General features: G+C 51.6%; 2 protein-coding genes across 2 annotated transcripts in view; both read left to right on the top strand.

Annotated features, from left to right (window-relative positions):
• Positions 1-22081, top strand: part of PPP6R2 (protein phosphatase 6 regulatory subunit 2) — a 1004265-nt gene that overhangs the window by 932542 nt on the left and 49642 nt on the right. The gene's annotated exons all lie outside the window — the stretch shown is intronic.
• LEP (leptin) lies at positions 8964-21248 on the top strand. Its single transcript, XM_083573218.1, has 3 exons — positions 8964-8986; positions 15077-15233; positions 18108-21248. The coding sequence occupies exons 2-3, from the start codon at positions 15090-15092 to the stop codon at positions 18465-18467; spliced, it is 504 nt and encodes a 167-aa protein (XP_083429344.1). The 5' UTR covers positions 8964-8986; positions 15077-15089; the 3' UTR covers positions 18468-21248.

Here is a 22081-nt window from a genome sequence, read left to right as displayed (position 1 = left end):
TGAACAGAACTGTACACCGGATTCCAAGTGTAGCTACACCATAGATTTGCATAATGGCATCAAATCAGCGGTTTTCTTTTCCTTTCCTAACTATCCCTAACGTAGGATTTTGCCGTATACTGATTTAAACCCATTTCTGTTTTTCCTTCCCACCCAGCTGTCAACATGGAAAACATTGTGCAAATGTTTTTTTCAGCTCTGAATTGTGCATCACATGAATGAAGTGTGTTCCCCTGAAACGGAATGGAAGTATGAGTCGCCAAAGGCAAGGCGCTACAGAAGCAGGGAGCCAACACAGAAGAGACCCTGCTCTATGTGCCTCAGCCTAAGGGGTGGTCCTGAGCAACGCCCCACCTGTGGTCCAGGAGTCCCAGTTGGGGGGCATGGCATTCCACCATGTAGCACCCAGTTGCTCCCACGGAGTCGTCTCATTGTAGCAAACTCATTGTTTAGCTGTGTGGCTGGGATTGTTCCACTTGTTCACGTGTGACTGGGCATAATGGACTGGGCATACTTCTTCATGATGCAGAGCAGAGTTAAACTGTGGAACTCCCCCCCACAGGAAGCAATGATGGCCACCAACTTGGATGACTTTAAAAGAGGATGGGCTATGGATGGCTTATAGCCACAGTGGCTCTGCCCTGCCTCCACATCCACAGCTGTGTGGGATGTGATACATAAGTTGCAGTCAAGTACAACATTCCTTGTTTTCCTAGAGTGGACATGCGAGGGAATGTTTGTTGTTGTTTTTTATAAATTTTTATTAATTTTCCAACATGAATTAAAACACATTACAACTAACAATACATAGACAAACAAACATATAAACACGTATAATTTCATAATCTCTTTTTCTTAAGCCTTATTTCAACGACTTCCCCATACCTCCCTTTTCTGCATCCCTGTTTTAAACTTTTTCAGCAACCCCTAATTTCAATTACTTATAATTCACTTTCTTTAATCCTTTTTCTCTTACCCAATCATTTATTGCTGCAATTCTGTTTTACGTTACCCATGACATTTTAGCACTCATTGATTTTACAACAATTCTTAAGATAAACTTTAAATTTCTTCCAATCTTCTTCCACCGTCTCTTTTCCTTGGTCACGGATTCTGCCAGTCCCATATAGTCTATCACCTTCGTCTGCCACTCTTCCAGCGTGGGTAGTTCTTGTGTCTTCCAATACTTTGCTAAAAGAACTCTTGCTGCTGTTGTGGCATACATAAAGAACGTCCTATCTTTCCTTGACACCAATTGGCCTACCATGCCCAGGAGAAAGGCCTCTGGTTTCTTACGAAAGGTACACTTAAGGACCTTCTTAATTTCATTATAGATCATTTCCCAGAAGACCTTAATCCTTGGGCACGTCCACCAAAGGTGATAGAAAGTACCTTCAGTTCATGCAAGGGAATGTTTGGTCCAGCCAGTCAGAACTTCCTGTTTCCTCCTGGCTGGGACATACTTCCTTTGCATGTGCCTAGAGGTGGGCGTGACCTTACCTGTCCAGGTAACCAGAGGTGTTACCTGGACCTTACCTGTCCAGGTAACAAAAGGACAAGGCACGCAGCACACTCTCTCTTTTTGACTTCCTCCGTCGTTGGAGCAGCTTTTTAGCCAGAAATGCTCTGTTGGCTTCCAACCAGGAGAGGACACTGGGATTATCCCCATATGGGATAGATCCACATGTATATACTTTGTAACCAAGTCTGCCTTCAGGGATCCAGCTGTGGACTGAATGTGAGTAAACTTATTTTATATATTTTACACTAGATTGTGTTGTGTTTATTCTTTTAAGGGGGGGGGGTATAAGGGAACTTACCAGGAACCTAATAGTGAGAGGCTTACACAAGCCTGCAACCAGTTATCTGCTGTGTGTTTAAAAGGGGAATGTGAAAACTCTGCTAAGTGAAGAAACTGGCTAGCGCAAGTTAAAAAGGATATTAATAAATAGCATATCCTCTCCTGTCTCCCTGAACATTCCCACAAGCTGGAGGGAGCGATGCTGCTGAATCCAAGCCTCTGGAAACCACAGGAGGGGAGAAGGCTCTTGGGCTAGAATCCTGCTTGCTGGTTTCCCTGCTTCCTTGGAGGTTTCTAAGCAGAGCTTGGGTGACCATCTGTTGTTTGTTGTTGAGTCGTTTAGTCGTGTCCGACTCTTCGTGACCCCCTGGACCAGAGCACGCCAGGCCCTCCTGTCTTCCACTGCCTCCCGCAGTTCGGTCAAACTCATGCTGGTAGCTTCGAGAACACTGTCCAACCATCTTGTCCGCTGTCATCCCCTTCTCCTTGTGCCCGCCATCTTTCCCAACATCAGGGTCTTTTCCAGGGAGTCTTCTCTTCTCATGAGGTGGCCAAAGTCTTGGAGCCTCAGCTTCAGGATCTGCCCTTCCAGTTAGCACTCAGGGCCGATTTCCTTCAGAATGGAGAGGTTTGATCTTCTTGCAGTCCATGGGACTCTCAAGAGTCTCCTCCAGCACCAGGATTCAAAAGCATCCATTCATCGGCGATCAGCCTTCTTTATGGTCCAGCTCTCGCTTCCATACATCACTACTGGGAAAACCAGAGCTTTAACTATACGGCCTTTGTTGGCAAGGTGATGTCTCTGCTTTTTAAGATGCTGTCTAGGTCTGTTATAGATGCTTTAATTCCATGGTTCTCCTGATCCAGCGGTGCTATTCTCATAACCTTATTCTGCTAGCTAGGGTGGAGGCAGCCGCAGCCTGGCCCTCTGGACTCAAGGAGGCAATTGTCTCCTCAGCTGAGTAGGATGCGCTGGGTCTCTACCTCTCTGGAGACGTCGAGCATAACTGGCTCCCACTTTTTCTGCCGCTGCCCCATTCTCTCCTCCCCACTGACAGCCCTGCTGCGCAGACCAGCACCGGCGCCTGTTCTCGGGGTCTCGCAGAATCCTCTCCCGGAAACATCCTAGGAAGACCCCACCTAACTGCGCCCGGACTCCTCGGATCGCTCCCTGGAGCGCAGAGCGCCACGTCGGAAAAGGACCGCGTTAGTGCACGCGAGTCTCGAGAAGCTGCAAACCCTCCCTAGGCGCACTTAATACATAGCTGTCAACGTTTCCCTTTTCTTAAGGGAAATTCCCTTATTCCGAATAGGATTCCTCGCAAAAAATGGAAAAGTTGACAGCTGTGTTAATAGGCCCCCGGTGCGCAAAACGGGGCTGGATTCCGAGGCAAGGTGCTTTGGATCGCGCTGCGCCTGCCGCCCGCCGCCTGACCGCGACGGAAGAATCTCTGGGCTGATTCCTCCGCAGCCGCTTTGGTCCAAGGTGGGGGGGGGGCTTTTGTTTTCTTGGAGGGCAACGAGAGGGGACACCTGACGTCACGGTGTCGAGCAGGTGGGGGGGGGGCAGCTGCCGCCAAGGGACTTCGAATTTCTGAAAGGCTGCCGCCTGGAGGGTGGAGCCACCTTGTTTTCCTTCTGCTTCAGAGGGGAGAACCCGATCCAGTGGATTCAAATGACAAGGAAGGAGATTCCAACTAAACCAGATTCCTGCATTGCAAAGGGGTGGACTAGAGGACCTTTGGGGTTCCTTCCAACTCTACGATTCTATGACGGGGCGTTTGTCTGCATGGATAAGTAGGAGAATCCAGAAATGGGGGTCGGAATGAAACCCCGAATTGTGTCATCCTGGTCATTCGTGGAGAGAGCTATTGCTACGCATTTTCACAGGACAAATAAACTGGCTTGCAGAGTCACGCGCATCCCAAAATCACGCAGCCAGTAGTTCCCTTGTAAGCTCAAGGTGTTGGGTGTATTATGGGTGCGCGCGCGCGCGTCCCCGCTCACCCTCAACCAACAGCAACCCATGTGTGGCCTCAGATGGGCTCTCTGCGGTATTATTTCTTCCTCTCTGATTTATTTTAGGTATTTATATACCGCTTTTCGGGCAGACCTCACCAAAGCGGCTGACATAGGATGACCGTCGCGAGAAACGTCCCTGTGAAAAGCAGTTGCCCTGCGAGGGGAATAAATGCGAGAGGCAGCGGAGAGACCAGGCTTCAAATCCTCCTCTCGACCACGAAGCGCACGGGCTGTGACCGCCTCTCGTCCCAACAGGGTTGTTGAGGGGATTAATGGAGGAGGGGAAGAGCCATCTTGAGAATGTGGGGTGTAAATGAGATAAATAAACGAAATCAATAAAAGGTGTTTGTTTAGAAACAGCGGCGAGTGGGGGTTCTGCCCTCCCCTCGGGGCAGAATAAGGAGACAACTTCGCAGTGCCCATCCCTGCCTCCTGTGGCAGAGAGTTTCGTGGGTTAACTCTGCGCTGCGGGAAGAGCGACTTGCTTTGATCCGTCCTGCTTCCTCCAGCCTTCGGCTTCCCGGGATGTCCACGATTTCTCCTGTTCTGAGAGAGGCAGTGAAACTTCTCTCTTTCTCCTTTCTCCGCGCCATTGCATAATTTTATAGACTTCCTGCCCGTCGCCTTTTCTCCGAACTAAAAAGTCTTAAACGGCGTGGCGTTTCTTCTCAGGAAATTCGCTCCGGCCCTTTTATCGCTTGGGCGGCCCTTTCCTGAACATTTCCTGGCACTTTAAAAGACCTTACATCAGGGGTAGGCAACCTAAGGCCCGGGGGCCGGATGCGGCCCAATCGCCTTCTCAATCCGGCCTGCGGACGGTCCGGGAACCTGCGTGTTTTTACATTAGAATGCGTGCCCTTATTTAAAATGCATCTCTGGGTTATTTTTGGGGCATAGGAATTCGTTCATTCCCCCCCCCCACATAGTCCGACCCACCACATGGTCTGAGGGAGGGTGGACCGGCCGAAAAAGGTTGCTGATCCCTGCCTTACATCCACCAAATGGCAACGGCGTTGGCCGTCCAAGGAGAGCTACTCTCGACCCACAAATGCAGAGCCGGAGAAGGGATCCCGGCAGACGCCTTTGTGAACCGATCCCGCGCCAGCTTTAAATCCCGCAGCATCTTCCCTCTTCCCTTTGCGGAGCTGGGAAGCGCGGAATCTCCCCGGGAGAGATCTCGCCGCTGCGCCCGCTGGAAAACTTCGAACCAAGATTACGAACCAAGAGTTGGCGAAGCCTGATCTCGTTCTCAGGCGCGCGCGCCATTCCAGTTCGTGGCCGCTTCGGGGTCGAGGACTTTAAGCTCCCCAACGCCCAGTGATGGAGGAGGCTCCTCAGCCCCCCGGCAGAGCACCTGCCCTGCATGGCAGAGGGTTGGACTAGATGTCCCTTGGGGTCCCTCTTCCAACTCCACAATTCTGCGCTTCTATGATTCCATGCAAAGGGCCCCGTTTCCAAGGGCCGCCAGGGAGCGGCTCGGCGGGGCAAAGGCGCGCTCGCTCCGTAGGGATAAGGAGCCTTCACGTGTCATGCAGTCACAGTATCATAGAACTGTAGAGCTGGAAGGGGACCCCGGGGTCATCTAGTCCAACCCCCGGGAGTCGCAGCTCAAGGATCCCTGACAGATTAGCCACCTACCCAAGGGAAGAGAGTCCGCCACCTTCCGATGTCTCCCTAAGAGGCAGACTTTCGTGGCTCGCGCATTTCCCGGAGAGGCTTGGCGTTCTCTAAGCTCTGCCTCAAATGTGACATTTCAAAGGGACCCAAAATCCCGCTTCTGCCGATAGGAACCTGAGCACCGCTTCGTGACAGCTAGAGTGCTGTTGTGGTTGTTGTTAATTTTCTTTGCTTACAAAAAGTACGTGCATTGTCCGTTTTTCCAGGTTGTACAGAGCGCGGTTCTGAGCGGCCCAGATTCCAGCCCCACCTCGGAGAAAGTCCCCCTGGCTTCTCCTTCCCGCGATCCAGTCTCAGTTATCCATCTGCAGAATGGGAATATAAAGATAACACGGCCGTGGGCAGGGGAGGGGGGGATCCAGGGGCAAGGTGTGGGGGCAGAAGAACCTAAGAAGAGCATGCCGGATCAGGCCACTTGCACCATCTAGTCCAGGATCCGAGTGCAAGACCCCCCCGCCCCCCGCGGCTTCCAGCAAGGGACATTCAGAAGCGCTGCTGCCTCCTTCGCGTCTAGGAGTCAACTTCCTCCAGAATTGGTCTTTTAAAAATAATAATAAGAAATAATAATGAATTTTTATTTGTATCCCGCCCTCCCCGGCCGAGGCCGGACTCAGAGCGGCTAACATAAAAAGCCATCCAAGTTCGGTGCCATCATTGGCTCCTGTGGAGGGGAGTTCCGTAGTTCATCTCTGAGCTGCGTGAAGAAGGACTTTCTTCTGTCTGCCCTGATTTCCCCCACATTCAGCTTCGTTTGGATGCCCACGAGTTCTGGGGTTATGAAACAGGAAGAAAAAACATTTCTCTCCACTTTATCCAGGCCAGGTATAATTTTATATACTTCTGACCTGTCGCCTTTTACTCGCTTTTTCTCCGGACTAAAAAACCCCAAACGCTGCCATATTTCTTCCTAGATGACCCCCTTCGATCACCTTTTCTGAACATTTTCCAACTCTGCAATATCCTTTGTTGTTGTTGTTTGGTCGTTTAGTCGTGTCCGACTCTTTGTGACCCCTGGACCAGAGCACGCCAGGCACTCCTGTCTTCCACTGCCTCCCGCAGTTTGGTCAGACTCATGCTGGTAGCTTCGAGAACACTGTCCCACCATCTCGTCCTCTGTCGTCCCCTTCTCCTTGTGCCCTCCATCTTTCCCAACATCAGGGTCTTTTCCAGGGAGTCTTCTCTTCTCGTGAGGTGGCCAAAGTCTTGGAGCCTCAGCTTCACGATCTGTCCATCCAGTGAGCGCAATATCCTTTAAACCACTGGAAACCTTTCCAAAAACACGCGCTTATATTTCCTAGCCTCGCAATAAAATCCAGCGTTGGGCAAGGGTTGAAGGGGGAAGACCCTCGCTCCCATTTCGACGTGGGGCGGGGCGGGGGGGGGATTCCTCCAGGCGGGGTCTCTGCAAAGGGCGACCGTGGAAACTCGAGGCTTCCTGCCTGGCATATATTTGAAAATGCACCAGCGAAATTAAGCGTAGCTTCGTTGCAAGCAAAAAGTCACTTTTGTTCCTGGTGTTAAATCCTCCCTTGTTTTAACTTTGTGGGAGGGTCTTCGTTCACATTTCGTTACGCCAAAATTATCGCCCCCGATTGGGGGTTTATAAAGATTTTTTTCAAGGGCGCAAGGGAACGTTTACAAAAAGGGACCGAGTCCGAATCAGCAAATCCGAAAAGAATGCTGTAAAAGTTTCTAAAATAATACTGTTGACACGGAATGGCCGAGGAGGGGATTCCCCGGACCCCGTTTCTCCACCCACCCACCCAAAATTTGCGGGTTTCTACCGAGAGTAGGATGACCCCGCGGCGCGCGCTACGAATTCGGGGTCGCCAGTCGAGCTGGAGTCTTAAAAACTTTCTGTCTTTTGGGGCGGAGCTTGGAGTTTCGAATTTGTTTTTGATATATAATTTTTATATATGCAGGTATATAGAAAGCCAAAACGAATTCTCAAAGCGTTGGCTAATTCGGTTTTATGCTGTATTTTGCATTTGTAGATCGCTCAGAGAACGCCGGTGGTCGGGCAGCGGATAAATATCGTTAATAATAATGGACAACGTTAATTATTAATAATAAATCATTCGTCGTCATTAATAATTTTAATTGTGAAACAATATAAAGCATCGAGTTACGGTTTTCCTCTAGACGAGATACATGAGTTGAGGTTGTCAGCCTCGATGGCACCAGAACAACAACTGAAGCACCGAGTGAAATCCAGCGACTACAGCACAGGAGGAGACCAGCGGCGGTGGATCGGGTCGAATCCCGGGTCCCCACGCAGCTCCGCCGCAGGGCGCGCCGGCTCCGGACCTTCTCCTCCCGCACCTCCTCAGCATCTGGCCTCAAGAAGAGGGAGAAGGAAGAGCCCCCCCCCCAGTTATGGCCGCTCTTCTAAAGCCGCCCAGGTTGGTGGGCATCCCATCTTCCTGCGGGAGGGAGTTCCGTGGGTTAACTCTGCGCTGCTGAATCTCCCGACCTTCCGTTTCGCGAGAGAGCAATTTTTACGCGAGCAAAACTTTTTTCTCTCTCTCTACTTTCTCCTTTTATACCCTCCTATCACGTCGCCTCTTCCTCGCTTTTTCTCTGTACTAAAAAGTCGTCGTCCCCCCCCCCCAGCTGCCCCCTTCCCTCTCAGCGGAGTCGCTCTACCGGCTTGAGGATCTCCGACTGCCTTTTCTGAACCGTTTTGCGCCCGCAGCGGCGCCGCACCGCAGACTTGCCCATTAGACGCCGGCGATTTCATTTTCGATCCCTTTCCTTGTGATAAATATTGTTGCTGGTATTTTTCCCTTAAAAAATCATTTATAGAGATCACCAGAACAGCCCCGAAGTCGAGCGAGGCGTGGAACCGGAGGGGTTTTGGAGCGAGCGCCGGATTTCACTCTGGACTTAATTCAAAACCGGGTGCGGGGGATCCCCAAAAAATCTGGACAGATGGTCTCTCCCCCACCTCACGACCAGCGCGCACTGCCCCGATCCCTGAAGTTCACCAAACACAAATTCAGTAACCGTTAATTAAGCTAAAATATTTTTATTTTTTCCAGGGGTTAGTGGGTACATGCAAAAAACACATTTCCCCTATTTCCTCTTTCTGATTTTTTTTTCTTTCCTGGGTATTTTCTTAGAAAAAGGCGAGGAAATAAACGCGTTTGGTTGCGGGAGGCGTCAGTTCCTACCTGGACGTCCCCTTTTGACCCCTTTTCTCTAATACATTTGGGCGGCTCCTTTCCCCAGAAAGCCTTGCCCCACTCCCCTCCCTCCGGGGCAGCGCTCGGGGCTCCCGGGGTAGCGGCGGCGGCAGCAGGGGCTTTTGCGGCGCCGCGGGGTCCCCGCCTCCCGCGCCCGCCCGCCCGCGCCGCCTCCCCCGCCCCGGGCCGGGCAGGGAGGGGCCGGGCCGCGGCCGGGCGAGTTGTGCAACCCGGCGCGCCTTATAAAAGTGTCGCGGCGGCGATGGAGCCTCAGAAGGCCGGCGGAGGCAGCGCGAGAGAGGTGAGCCGAGGCGGGGGGGAAGGTGCCTGGATATTGAGGGAGAGCGCAGGGGTGATGGGGAGCTTGCTCCAGGGGTGAACCTTCCTTATCGATCCGCTTTGGACTGTCAGGACCCCTGGAGCCAAGCTGTCTGCTCGCGCGGCGCTGGGCGCCCCAGAGTGCCTCTGAGCGCATGCAGACATCCTTTACCACGGGGGGGCTTCGTCGCAGGTTAGGCGTTGAGGCTTCCAGACTAGAGGAAAGCCGCCTAGCCGGTGGGGTACCCGTACCTCTTCCTTCTGTCCCCACAGATCCCCATCCCTCTGGGAGAAAAGGCCGAGGAGCTCAGCCGGCCTTTTCCTCCACGTGCGTCTAGCTCCGGCTTTTTCCTGACTGCTGCTTCCCTCAGTTCCCAAGGGCGAGGTGGTTTGTGTCCGCCTGGCCCGGCACCTCTTCCGAAGGCCAGCCCTGCAAATTGGGCGGCTGGGGTGTGTGTGTGGGGGAGAGATCTGGGGCCGCTGGGGAGGGCGAGATCTCCCCGGATCCCCTTACCGTCTCCATCTCCCATTCACTGCCTCGCCAGGGAGACTGACCGGTTGAGGAGCGGAAGAGGGCAGGACAACGTGTGTTGGGGTGGGGAGTCGGAGGGCTTTCCGGGGCCGAGGGGGCGTCCACACTGCCGCTCCGGACTGACCCCGGCTTCGCTTCGCCTCGCTTCACCCCGGGCTGGGCCGGTTCTGGGAAGGAGGTGCGGGGAGAGGACCAGCTCCCTCCCGCTCCGCTCGCTTTTGCGAAATGGAAAAGGCAGGTCAGCTGCCTCGGAGGGAGGGAGGCGGCGGGGCCGGAGGAAAGACCCCGAGAGAGCATGTGCAGAGCGCCTGTGCTTAGCCGGCCTCGCGGTGCTGCCGGACAAGTGTGAGCCTCGGAATCTCCTGGTTCTGAAGTAAAGAGGGGGGAGGAACCCCAGGGGTTTTCCACAGGCTTAGATGCCCCCCATCCTCCATCCGAGGCTGCGGAGGAGCTAAGTAACGCCCCCCCCCCAGCTCTGATTCTGGGAAATTGGAGCAGGATGAAGCCAAGCAAGAGCCCAGATTTCTCCCTGGGGCTCTGAGAACTGCTCTTCTAGACAAACTGGGCCTGGATGGGGAAGAGTGAGCAACGTGGGGGGTGGAGCCTCTGGACTGGGGCACGAGAATTTGGTGGGGGGGTCGGGCTCTGCTCTCCTAGAAAATGGTCCCCCAGTCATTTGGGGAAGGTCAGTGGCTCAGTGCACTGCTGTGTATGTAGAAAACAAGAAGAGTCATGGAATGACAGAGCACCCCAAAGGCCATCTAGATCAACCCCCTCCAATGCGGAACCTCAACCAAAGAATCCCCAAAGAGCCTGGCAGGATCAGGCCCATCTAGTCTCCATGGGGCAAGGCTGGGGGAGTTTCCCCACCTGAAATCCTGGAGGCTAGAACTAGACTGACCCCAGTGCCCTGCCTCTAGCGTAGGACAGCCGCTTCCTCCGTTCCTCATCTGATCTTCTGGCTCCGAGGTCCCACTTCCAGGCTCTGGCAAATGAAACAGGCCAGGGGGCAACCTGGTCAGCCCCAAATGCCAGGCTGGGCAGTGGGCACCGTCCGGTGGCAGTGAAGGGGCAGAACCCAAGATGTGACCCAACTTTGCAGGCCAGGGGTTTGGGCAGCCTTCTGCTCAGGTAGGAGGGATCCTTGGAGAGCCTTGGGCTCTGGGCTTCTCTGCAGTGCTCCACGCGCAGGCCTAGCATTGCTTCGCTTTCTTAGGCTCATGGAATTCTAGAATCGTAGAGTTGGAAGGGACACCAAAGGTCATGTAGTCCAACCCGCCACAATGCAGGAATCTCAGCCACTGCAGTCATGACAGATGGCCATCCAAGCTCTGCTTAAAAGCCTCCAAGGAAGAAGAATCCTTCCAGTAGCACCTTAGAGACCAACTAAGCTTGTTCTTGGTATGAGCTTCTGTGTGCATGCACTGAAACAGAAGTCCCAGACCCTTATATATAGTAAGTAGGAGGGTGGGGAGGGGTATTACTCAGCAGGGGGGTGGGAATGGGTGATTGGCTGATAGGTGTGCTAAACCTGTTGACGACTGTTAGACTGTTAACGACTGCAACTGGTCTTACAGGAAAAAGCGAGGGGTGAGATGGCCAAAAACAGCTTTATCATGTATAATGAGATAAGAATCCAATGTCTCTATTCAGACCAGGTCTCTCCATGGTTTTAAGTTTGATAATCAGTTGCAATTCAGCAACTTCTCTTTCCAGTCTGTTTCTGAAATTCTTTTGTAATAAGACAGCTACTTTGAAATCTTGTATAGAATGTCCTGGGAGACTGAAGTGTTTTCCTACCGGTTTCTCTAGCTGGTGCTGAGAACGCCAAGGTTTCAGATTTGGGGATCCCTGTGGGGAACAGCTGCCAATTCCTGCATTGCAGCGGGTTGGACTGGATGACCCTTGGGGTCCCTTCCAAGTCTACAATTCTAGGATTCTGCCAGGGGGCCCTGGGCTCTGCTGCTGAGCCACACCCCCTTTTGAGAGAAACAGCAAGCATCAAAGCCACCTATTTATGTCAGCCTCCGATGCCGACAAGTTGTCCCTTAGTGTCCTGAGTTCAGAGAAGCCTCCACTTTGTTGTGCTGCTGTCCCCGGATTCTTCATTTTGGTGTTGTGTTTACCGCTCTGTTATCACGGCGGTCGGATTTATGTAACACCCATGTGTGTGGGGTGCAGTGCAGCTGGATGGCCACGGGCCTCGGCCCTGGGAAGGCAGGCAGGCAGACTCTGTTCCTGCTTGCCACTGACAGCCAGATGTTGCCAAAACTGTCAACAGCGCTGCCTGAGATTCTCAGGAACCACACATGCCCAACGGGCCCTGCGGATTTGCTGGGTTGCCTTAATTTCCTTCCCACCTGGCGCACGGAGTCCTCCTTCCTTGAGATGTTTTGAAGTGAAACTCCAGAAACATTGGGATGCGGCCGGGATCTTGCCGTGGTAAACACCGTCAGTGGGAACTTCAGCGGGGGAGGCAGATGCGCCGGTGCCCTTGGTGTGGCAGCTGCTGGGCACCACGCCTCATGCCAGGCAGCTTGGAGGACGCTGCTTCCTGGAGGAGTCTTCCCTCACCCCTCGCGAGGCCAGAACTCAGGAGAGCCATTCAGACAGCCAGTGTGGTGTCGTGGTTAGGGAGAGTGTGAGACTGGGGCCTGGGAGACCAGGGTTCGAATCCTCCCCACTTGGCCCGCTGACTTTGGGTCAGTCGCAATGCCTCTAAGCTTCCTCACAGGGTTGTTGTGTGGGGAGAGAACTGTGTGAGCCAGCCTGGAGAGCTCAGTTGGTTAGAGTGTGGTGCTGAGAACGCCAAGGTTGCAGCTTTGATCTCCGTACAGGACAGCTGCATACTTCTGCATTGCAGGGGGTTGGACTGGATGACCCTCGGGGTCCCTTCCAGTTCTGTGATCCTGTTATGCTATGCCACCTTCAGCTCCATGGAGGAAAAGGCGGCGTATAACTCTGCAGGGCCATCCAGGAAGCTGGATGTTGAAAGATTGAGGGCTGTAGACCCAGTGCGTATAAGCTAAACAAGCTATAGCTTAGGGCCCCACTCTCTTGCCCCCCCCCCAAAAAAAAAAATTAAAGGGAAAAAACTGGATGTATATTTCAAAAATATAAGATAAACAACAATAAAATAAAACCTACATCCAGCAACAGTGTTTTGTGTTGTGTAGGCTCCTATGATGCAAGTCATGGACCCCGCCTGCTAGCCTGCTCCCTCAAATATCACTGGTTTGCTCCTTTCTATATATAGGGTGCCTACATTCTGCATGGACTGGTTGCATGGTAACATGTGCAAATGGCTTTAGATACCGATCAGGTCCATAAATTACCATATAGCATATATTCAACACAAAAAACAGCGACAATTTGTTGTTGACAAAGCTTAGAACCTCATCAAACCTAAATATGGCCCTGGGTAGACCCGATGAAGTCAGTGAACCAAAGTTAGCCATGTCCAATAGCATCAGTGGCCCTACTCTGAGTAGGGCCAGCATTGGACACAACCTAGAGGAAAAGGAAATACTTTTTTCCACACAGCACAAAACTGTACTGTTGGATTTTCTCCCCCAAGAAGTAGCAACTACAGTGGATTGCGATGTGTTTTCGGTTGGCTTGGTGAACACCCAGAAAGGTAGCTACTTACGGAGGCTTTGTAGATTGAGGGTCTTTGAGAAATGGGCAGGTGTGCAAGGGCCAGAAATCTCCCCCTACTACAAAATTTCACAGCTTATGTTTTGGGGCCCAGGTGAGCCCCATCGCTCCTCTAACCAGCCGGCCTGAACTTTCAGGTACAGATCATCTCCCTCTGTTGTTTTACGATGTCACTCCTTTGCTTCGCTCTAATTTTAATTTGCTCTGTTCATTAAGTTTGTGCTCGCATTACTTTTTGCACGCTGTAAGGAGGAGGGGGGTGTATAAGGAAATCGATTCTCAAGGGCCTCTAACACTCACCTGCTTTGGCAGACTTCTCCTGCCCAAGTGGACTTTGCTAAGAGCCCTTCCGGGTAGGTGAGAGGAGTTAGGGGAGCAAGACCCCCCCCCACTGGGGGGAGTCACTCACTCCAGAGGTTTGACCAGCTCAGCACACTCAGCTCCTTTACCAACAATGACATGAGCCAACAGTGTGACGCGGCAGCTCAAAAAGCCAATGCAATTCTGGGCTGCATCAATAGGAGTATAGCATCTAGATCAAGGGAAGTAATAGTGCCACTGTATTCTGCTCTGGTCAGACCTCACCTGGAGTACTGTGTCCAGTTCTGGGCACCACAGTTCAAGAAGGACTGGAACGTGTGCAGAGGAGGGCAACCAAAATGGTCAAAGGCCTGGAAACGATGCCTTATGAGGAACGGCTAAGGGAACTGGGCATGTTTAGCCTGGAGAAGAGGAGGTTAAGGGGTGATATGATAGCCATGTTCAAATATATAAAAGGATGTCACATAGAGGAGGGAGAAAGGTTGTTTTCTGCTGCTCCAGAGAAGCGGACACGGAGCAATGGATCCAAACTACAAGAAAGAAGATTCCACCTAAACATTAGGAAGAACTTCCTGACAGTAAGAGCTGTTCGACAGTGGAATTTGCTGCCAAGGAGTGTGGTGGAGTCTCCTTCTTTGGAGGTCTTTAAGCAGAGGCTTGACAACCATATGTCAGGAGTGCTCTGATGGTGTTTCCTGCTTGGCAGGGGGTTGGACTCGATGGCCCTTGTGGTCTCTTCCAACTCCATGATTCTATGATTCTATGATTCTATGATTCTATGATTCTATGATTCTATGATTCTATGATTCTATGATTCAATGTGATGAGCAGAGGAAGCCAAAGGAGTCTTTCCAGGGAAAAGGTTAACATGCAAGATAGTAAGAAAAAGGACATCTTTTAGGCCCATGGTGATGTTCAGTTCTGCCCATTTTGTTTTTCACTTGGTTTTCCTTCAGGGAGTGTCATGCACACACACACACACCCTCGCCCCATCTTTTATCTCCCAACAACAACCCTATGAGGTTGTTCACCTGCGCATTTGTTCCTAAAGCAAAGGTTAGTCTCTTTCCAAGTTTAGGAAGACTGAGACATAGTGGAATGGAAGAATTGTAGAGTTGGAAGGGACCTCAAAGGCTCCTCCCGCAATGCAGGAATCACAGCATCTGATCCAAAGTCAGACAGGGAGAGAGTCTGGCCAGGGGATCCCAGGAGCAGGATCCGAGCACAAGAGTCCTTTTGGGGATTCAGAAGCATCGGTGCCTCTGACCGTGGAGGGCAAGCCATCAGAAGCCCTCTCCTCCGTGTCTTCTCCTCTTTTAAAGCCATCTAATTAGGTTACCTTTATCTCCTCCTGTGGGAGGGAGTTCCACAGTTCAACTCTGCGCTGCATGAAGAAGTCCTTTTTTCCCTCTGTCCTGAATCTTCTAACTTTTGGCTTCTGGTGTTACAAGACAGGAAGAAAACCTTCTCTCTCTCTACCCACGTTCCCTGTGAAGACGGACACCCCTTCTTCAGGAAACCCAGAGGAGCTCCCCTAACTGGATTTCCTCTTTATCTGCACAGGCTGAAGGAGAAGATGCGCTGCCCCAACATCTCCTTGTGTGGTTTGCTGTGGGTCTGGCTGCCCCTCTTCCACGGCCGGCCTGTGAAAATTGACAAGGTCGTAGCTGACACTAAAAGCCTCACCAAGACCATCATGGCCAGGATCCAGGAGCACCAGGTAAGAGGTGGGGTAAGAACAGGCTCCGTCCCCTCCTTCCCACCTACTCATAGAAGCATTGGATTGTAGAGCTGGAAGGGGCCCCCAGGGGTCATCTAGTCCAGCCCCACAAAAGAATCATGGCCATTCAGGGTCTGATTGTGTCTTCCTGGAGCTCATTGCAGCCTGCAGGACCTTCTGCTCTCCTCCAAGCTGATGATAGCAAGCCAGGCTTCTCCTGCATTAGTACTAGCCACCCAGGCAGACGGCATACTCAGTATCATGGCACACAAACCAGACAGCCCAGAATGCCACCTCCTCAGTGCCTGTCTGTGGCAACGGGCTATCAGAGTGGATGAATTGTACTGGAGCAATTGTACCAGGGCCCAGGCCTTCAAAGGGATTGGGGGCTGAGTTTCATTCAAAAAGAACTAGGCTTCCTAGAAGGAAGTTACACAACAAAATGTGCAGGCAGCCTTCTGGGTGGTTTCTGTGAAAAGAGCCAGCCTAGCTGCTCCTGTTGTTGTGTTTTAGCCAATGAGTGAAGTCAGAACTGTGACTGATGAGTGAGTTGTTTGGAAACCAGCCAATAGGATTTCCTGGGGTCCTAAAGAAATAGTGTTTTCCCCTTCCCCTTTAGTTCCCTCCCTCCCTCCCTCCCACCTTGTTTTCTAGTCTTCTCATCCCCCTTCCCCTTTCCTTTCTCCCTAGCAACCAGGACACACCTTTCCTGTGGTGGGTTCACTGAGGTCGGGTACACCCTAGAAGCTATTTTCTGCAAATACTACTGCACAATAAGTGCAGGTGGGTGTTACATAATTCTCCCCCTGCAAGCGGCAAATGCCAAAAAGTTGCAACGAGGCCTAATGGCAGCTCTTTGGAACCCATCCCTTGCGCATGCCCACCTGGGAATGTGCTCAGCGAAACACTCGTGGTTCTTAGGCATTTTTTTTTCGTTTTTTTAAAAATATTTTTTATTAACTGGCCAATCACATCAAATTAAATCACATCACATAAATTCCAAATTACAAAGCCAAATTTTTAAATTTTGTTGGGGGAACCCATACTTCAAGATCCAAAGAGGGATTCAGATCATCTTCTTATTACTGCGTTAATGTCCAAATCAGTCCCAATCGGTCCAAACAAAATTCATAATTCTATCCAGTCTTATCTTGGTGTTTCCACATCATATCTTGTTCATATATTTTCTATTTTTCCTTTATGATCTCTTCTGCTAGTCTCCTTAAGCCGATAAGCAAAATAATAATCCTGTGTGGATTTCCCGTTCCTCCACTAAGTCCAGATGGTTTCCATATATCTCCTTCGTAGATAACATCGCTCTTTCCATCATAAATTTGGCATTTGTCGCTCTTAAGTCCCACCGAGAAGTTGATCCACGATATGTAAACAACTCTATTTCTCTCTTTCTCCTCCCAGACCCAAGAGCTCCAACAATGCCTCCCAAAATGGCGACGGCATTTTTAACTGCGTCATTCCAAAACTCTTAGCTTTCCAGCTTCATCTTGAAACATTGCTTTGGTTCGAAAGTTTATCTCCACACAGCCTTAAATCCACAGCTTAAGTCCTTAGTTTCTGACTCATTAGGGGAGGGGATTCTTGTTAAATCACATAAGAAAAAGGAAGGCAGGTTTTTTCCCCCCTCCCCCCTCAGTCATACCGTATCTTGACGTATCTTCTCATATTTTATTCTTGTCTTGTTAAAAGAGATCTCTTCTGTCAGCAGTCTTTACTCCCCTTTTTCCTTGAAGCATGTGCAATTTATCTCGTCCAAATTGTTTCTTTTGAAGATGCTTGCAACTAGCGGCGCGAATCAGGGACGGCGTCCAGGAGTGCCGAAATCCCACAGGAGGGCTTTGTGCCTAGTGCCCCCACCCCCACAAATTCAGCAAGGGCCGTCCCCCCCACAATCCTGGGGGGGTTAAGGAGGCTAATTACCCCCATCATAGCCTCCAAATTACCTCGTGTGGGTCGGAGAGATGTTATTGTCAGCCATCTTCCGATGCACCACCTAGTGGCCCCCCGTGGTTCTTAGGCATCTGAAACATGCAATAACTAGGCCAAATTAAGACCAATTGAAGCCTTGGAGCTGTACTAATTTTCAGGGTTGTAGAGGAGAATAATATGCAGGTGCTTTGAGAGTTTATTTAGGTCATGAGCCAGGACTTCTCTGCGGTAAACATTTCAACCCTCCCTGCCAAGCCTGCCACAATAATAACAACAACAATTTCTTGCACCCCGCCCATCTGACTGGATTGCCCCAGCCACTCTGGGCAGCTTCCAAGAGAGGATGGGTGTCTGTCTGGCATTCTGTGGTACAAGTGTTCAAGGCATGCACCTGTCTCATGTGCTCCAGAGTGGTGTGAGCAGCAACACACTGGGTGACACTCTTGCTTTGGGAAAGCAGCCCTTCCTCCTTCCTTCCATTTTCCTTAAGGCTAAGCCTTGCTGTCAGGGACACGGGTGGCACTGTGGGTTAAACCACAGAGCCTAGGACTTGCCGATCAGAAGGTTGGTGGTTCGAATCCCCATGACGGGGTGAGCTCCCATTGCTCGGTCCCTGCTCCTGCCAACCTAGCAGTTCAAAAGCACGTCAAAGTGCAAGTAGATAAATAGGTACCACTCCGGCGGGAAGGTAAACGGCGTTTCCATGCGCTGCTCTGGTTCGCCAGAAGCAGCTTTGTCATGCTGGCCGCATGACCCGGAAGCTGTACGCCGGCTCCCTCGGCCAATAAAGCGAGATGAGCGCTGCAACCCCAGAGTCGGCCATGACTGGACCTAATGGTCAGGGGTCCCTTTACCTATACCTTTAAGCCTTGCTGTCATCTGCAGCAGAGCTTGGCTTAACCGCCTGTGATTTCCCTCTTCCTGTTGCAGTTTCCTCCAGTGAACCTGAAGATCAACGGGTTTGATTTCATCCCTGGGCAGCTGCCGGCAGAAAGCCTGGAGGCCATCGACGAGACCCTGCAGATCTTCCACCAGGTCCTCTCCAGCCTGCCTTTGGAGGCCCCCGTGGTGCAAATCTCCAACGACGTGGAGAACCTCCGCAGCCTCCTTCAGATGCTGAGCTCCCACCTGGGCTGCCTGCTCCGCAGACCTTCTGCGGCCGACAACCTGGGCAACCTCACAGAGCTGATGACCGTCTCCCCGTACACGACAGCCGTGGTGACCCTGGACCGACTCCACAAGTGCCTAGAAAGCATCGCGAAGTACCTGGACCACGTTCAGAACTGCTAGGGTGTGCGGGCACCTCTGTGTGCAAACGCACAGAGCCTCTTTGTTTTCCTGGTTGGGTCAAACCTCACCCACAGGGTGCAACACCTATGCAAGAAGCAAAACGCCTCAGGTTACGATATCTGTGATGACAGCAAAACCAGCCTCGGAGGAAAACAGTCACACATTTACTTCCACCAGGAACTGATCTGCGAATGTTTTTGGACCATCACTGTGTTCCTGGGCATCCTCTCTCAGGGTAGACTTGACTCAGTTTGGGGGCAGCTCAGTTTGTGGGGGGGGGGCGGGGGGGTCACTCGATTGTGTCTGGTTGTGGTTTGCATGAATGGGAGACTGCAAGGGAATCATAGAAGGGTAGGTAGGCAGGGACCCCTAGAGGCATCTAGTCCAAACCCAGGAGCTAAGCAGCTCCTGACAGATGGCCAGTCAACATCCATTCCACTGTTAAATGGTTCTTAGCACCAGAAAGTCCTCCTTATATTTTGCTTGAATCTCCTTCCTTGTCATTTGAATTCGATGTTCGGGTCTTTCTCTCCAGAGCAGCAGAAAACAAGTTTGCTCCATGTGAGATGCGTGGTTCAAAAAGGGGGACTCCCTATCCTTTGGAGGGGCTTCCGTTTTTCCTTTTTCATTTTGGAGGGCCGGTTTGGCTCTCTCATGCTCTCTGGTGAGACTCAGATCAGGCAAAGTGAGAGGCGACCCCCCCTGGCCCCCACCCCAAAGAAACCTGAATGCCAGAACACAGGAGCAGAAGTTGTTCCTCAGTAGCCCTCTTCTTCGCTGCCTCCAGCGACACAGAGCTCTTCATTGGGGCAAGGCAGGGCAGGTTCAGATTTCTATGGGTGGGGGGTGGTTTGTTCCAGGGTGGAGGTACAATTCAGCATGGTCCAAGTCTTGCTTTTGGATAGGTTCAAGGTTATATACTGCAAAAAAGAAAAGAAAAAAGGAGCGACGTATTTGAAGAGCAGACCCCGCTGTTAACTTTTCAGACCTCGGAATAACTGATGTAGCAATATCACCCACGTGGATCAAAATTAAGCAAAACTTGGGCTTGCTTCTTTGGCACACAGGGCAAGCCAGCGCTTCCTTCTCATTCTTCAGAATCACTCCTGGGCAAACGACACTTTGGTGCATGTAATGACAAAACCCATAATTTAATTTAATTTTTTTTGTTATTGTTATTTTCAGCAAAATGCAGCCTGGGGTGGGGGAGGGGTGTGTGTGTTTGTGTGGTTTTGAGCTGAGCAGCAGGGCCAGCCAGGGGGCGTGGGCGTGGGAATGCTTTGTGATTCCCAGTCCCCGTTTCACGCAGAACATGCCCCTACCGCTCACTCAGGGCCTGGATTCGAGTTTACGGAGGAAGACACGTTAATAAGCAGCAGGGCATTAGATGCAGGCCATCAGAGGCAGAATTCCTCATGGAATCATAGAACTGGAGAACAATCTGGTCCCAACCTCCTGCAAAGCAGGGATCACGGCTGAATTATCCCTGGCAAGTGGCCAACCAACCTTTGCTTTTAAACCTCCACCACCTTCTTCCCATCAGAATGTTCTTCTTCGTGCTCAGAAAAGTTCTTCTCCCGCAGATCGAGATTTCAGGAAATGCCCATCTCGCCCTCTGTGGATGGAGATGGTGGTTTGTGGAAGACTTCACTTCCCATGTGCAAAGTGCCTGCCTTCAGTTCCCACCCAGTCAAGTTTCGGGAACAATGGGGGAGGCTGCAAAACGTGCTCAGCAGAGGTAAAGGATTCGGGGGGGGGGGAGGAGTATCCACCCTACAAGCAGCAGCACCCCCCTTTCCTACTGCCTTCAACCCTCTAAGAAAAATGATTGCAAAGGGCCTCTGAGCTGCAAGGCAGGGGGTTGGATTAGATGACCCGTGGGTCCCTTCCAACTCTACAGTTCTGTGATACTAAGGCAAGTGGCACAAAGAAGGCAGAGAGGAGCTTGACAGCTTCCCTTCTGTGATTCTGCAGCAGGCGGTTTCCCTGCATCAGCTGGGGGTTGGGCTGGATGACCTTTGGGGGATCCCTTCTGATTCTGTGACTCACTCTTAAAGCTGTAGTGAGTGGGAAATGGATGGTCCCCATTGCAAACCTGCCTGCCCCAGTCCAGGCTTTCCGCTCTGCAAAGGTCCCTCCCTTATCTGGGTGCTCATGGATTCAAGCACAGCTGGGGGCAGCTAGGGCTTCATCCTGACTCTGCAAGGAGGAAGGAGGCCTCTGTGCCTCTGCACACCAGGTGCCCTTGTCTGACTCCCTTTCCTTTGAGGCAGGGGGAGATCCCCTCCTCCCTCTCCCGCGTCTGCTCTCAGCACCTGGGGGTTTCGGTGCAAGGGTGGGCGGGAGGAATTCCGCGTCAAGGGAGCAGCTAAGGTGCTGTGCTCAGACTTCTTAGAAAGAGCCTTTTACAACTCTCCCATTTCCCCTTAGGTGGCATTTCAGTTGCAAGACCAAAACGTTTTTTCCGAGGGTGTGATGGGTCATTCAGGGTGCTGCATTCCTTCCCTGCTCTGTGAGCTGGAGGGCTCTCTTGCTGGTGTGTGTGTGTGTGTGTGTGTGTGTGTGTGTGTGTGTGTTGTGGGGACGGCTGCTCTGAAAGACTCAAGTCAGGAAGAGAGCAGAAGATCTTCCCAAGCAGACCTGAAAAAGCCTCCGTACTGTTAAACTCGCCCTTCTTATTTATTTTCGTTTCCCATTACGACGTTTGTTGGCAATTTTTGCTTTTCTTTCTGTATCTGGAATAATATTTATATTTTATAAACATGTGCTGCATTTTGAATAGTGACGGGTTTTTGCTTTGCTGGCCCCCAGGATCCTGGGGGGCTGCTTTTCTTTCTGGTGGGTTGCCCTGGGGGGAGCAGGGAAAAGGAGGAGGGGGAGAACATTGACACACCCAGGCTAAATATATGAGGTGGGGGTCCTATTCCCAACCTGCACTCAACTCTCACCTGTGGCTCCTAGAAGCTGTCAGCATGCGACAGCGGCCACAATCCCAGGAAACGGCTTCGACCGGCCGGTTAAACCAGGTGAGGATAGCCAAGGGGTCTCAAACCTTTGGTGAGTTAGGGGCTTCCCTTGCATGTGAAGACAGGATCCAGCAGATGTAGCAGAGGAGACCAAGAGCGTGTCCAACGGTCAAGAAGTCGGTTTCTACATGAGATGCAGAGGGAAGTGAGGGCCAGATGGGGTTCATCAACCTGGGAAGGGAGCCCATTTAGGAGAAGTAAAACTCTGGTCCTAAATCTCCGCTGCCTTTCTCATCAGAGTAAATCCCAAGTAAAAATCCCAAGATGGGACATCTTCAGCAGAAAAAAGGTTAAGGAGTAAACCAGACACAAATCTGGAGTAGAGCTCCTAAGGTGGTTGGGTGGTGCCTTGTACACCGCCTTCTGGCAACCTCTTCCCGGTACGTTTCCAAGCATAATTCAAAGTGTTGGTGCTGACCTTTAAAGCCCTAAACGGCCTCAGCCCAGTAGACCTGAAGGAGCGTCTCCACCCCCATCATTTAGCCCAGACACTGAGGTCCAGCTCTGAGGGCCTACTGGTGGTTCATCTCCCTGCGAGAAGTGAGGATACAGGGAACCAGGCAGAGGGCCTTCTTGGTGGTGGCGCCC

The sequence above is a fragment of the Podarcis filfolensis genome (assembly GCF_964270895.1).
Source record: "Podarcis filfolensis genome assembly, chromosome: 10".
Lineage (NCBI taxonomy): Eukaryota > Metazoa > Chordata > Lepidosauria > Squamata > Lacertidae > Podarcis > Podarcis filfolensis.
This window is presented reverse-complemented; position numbering and strand designations above follow the sequence as displayed.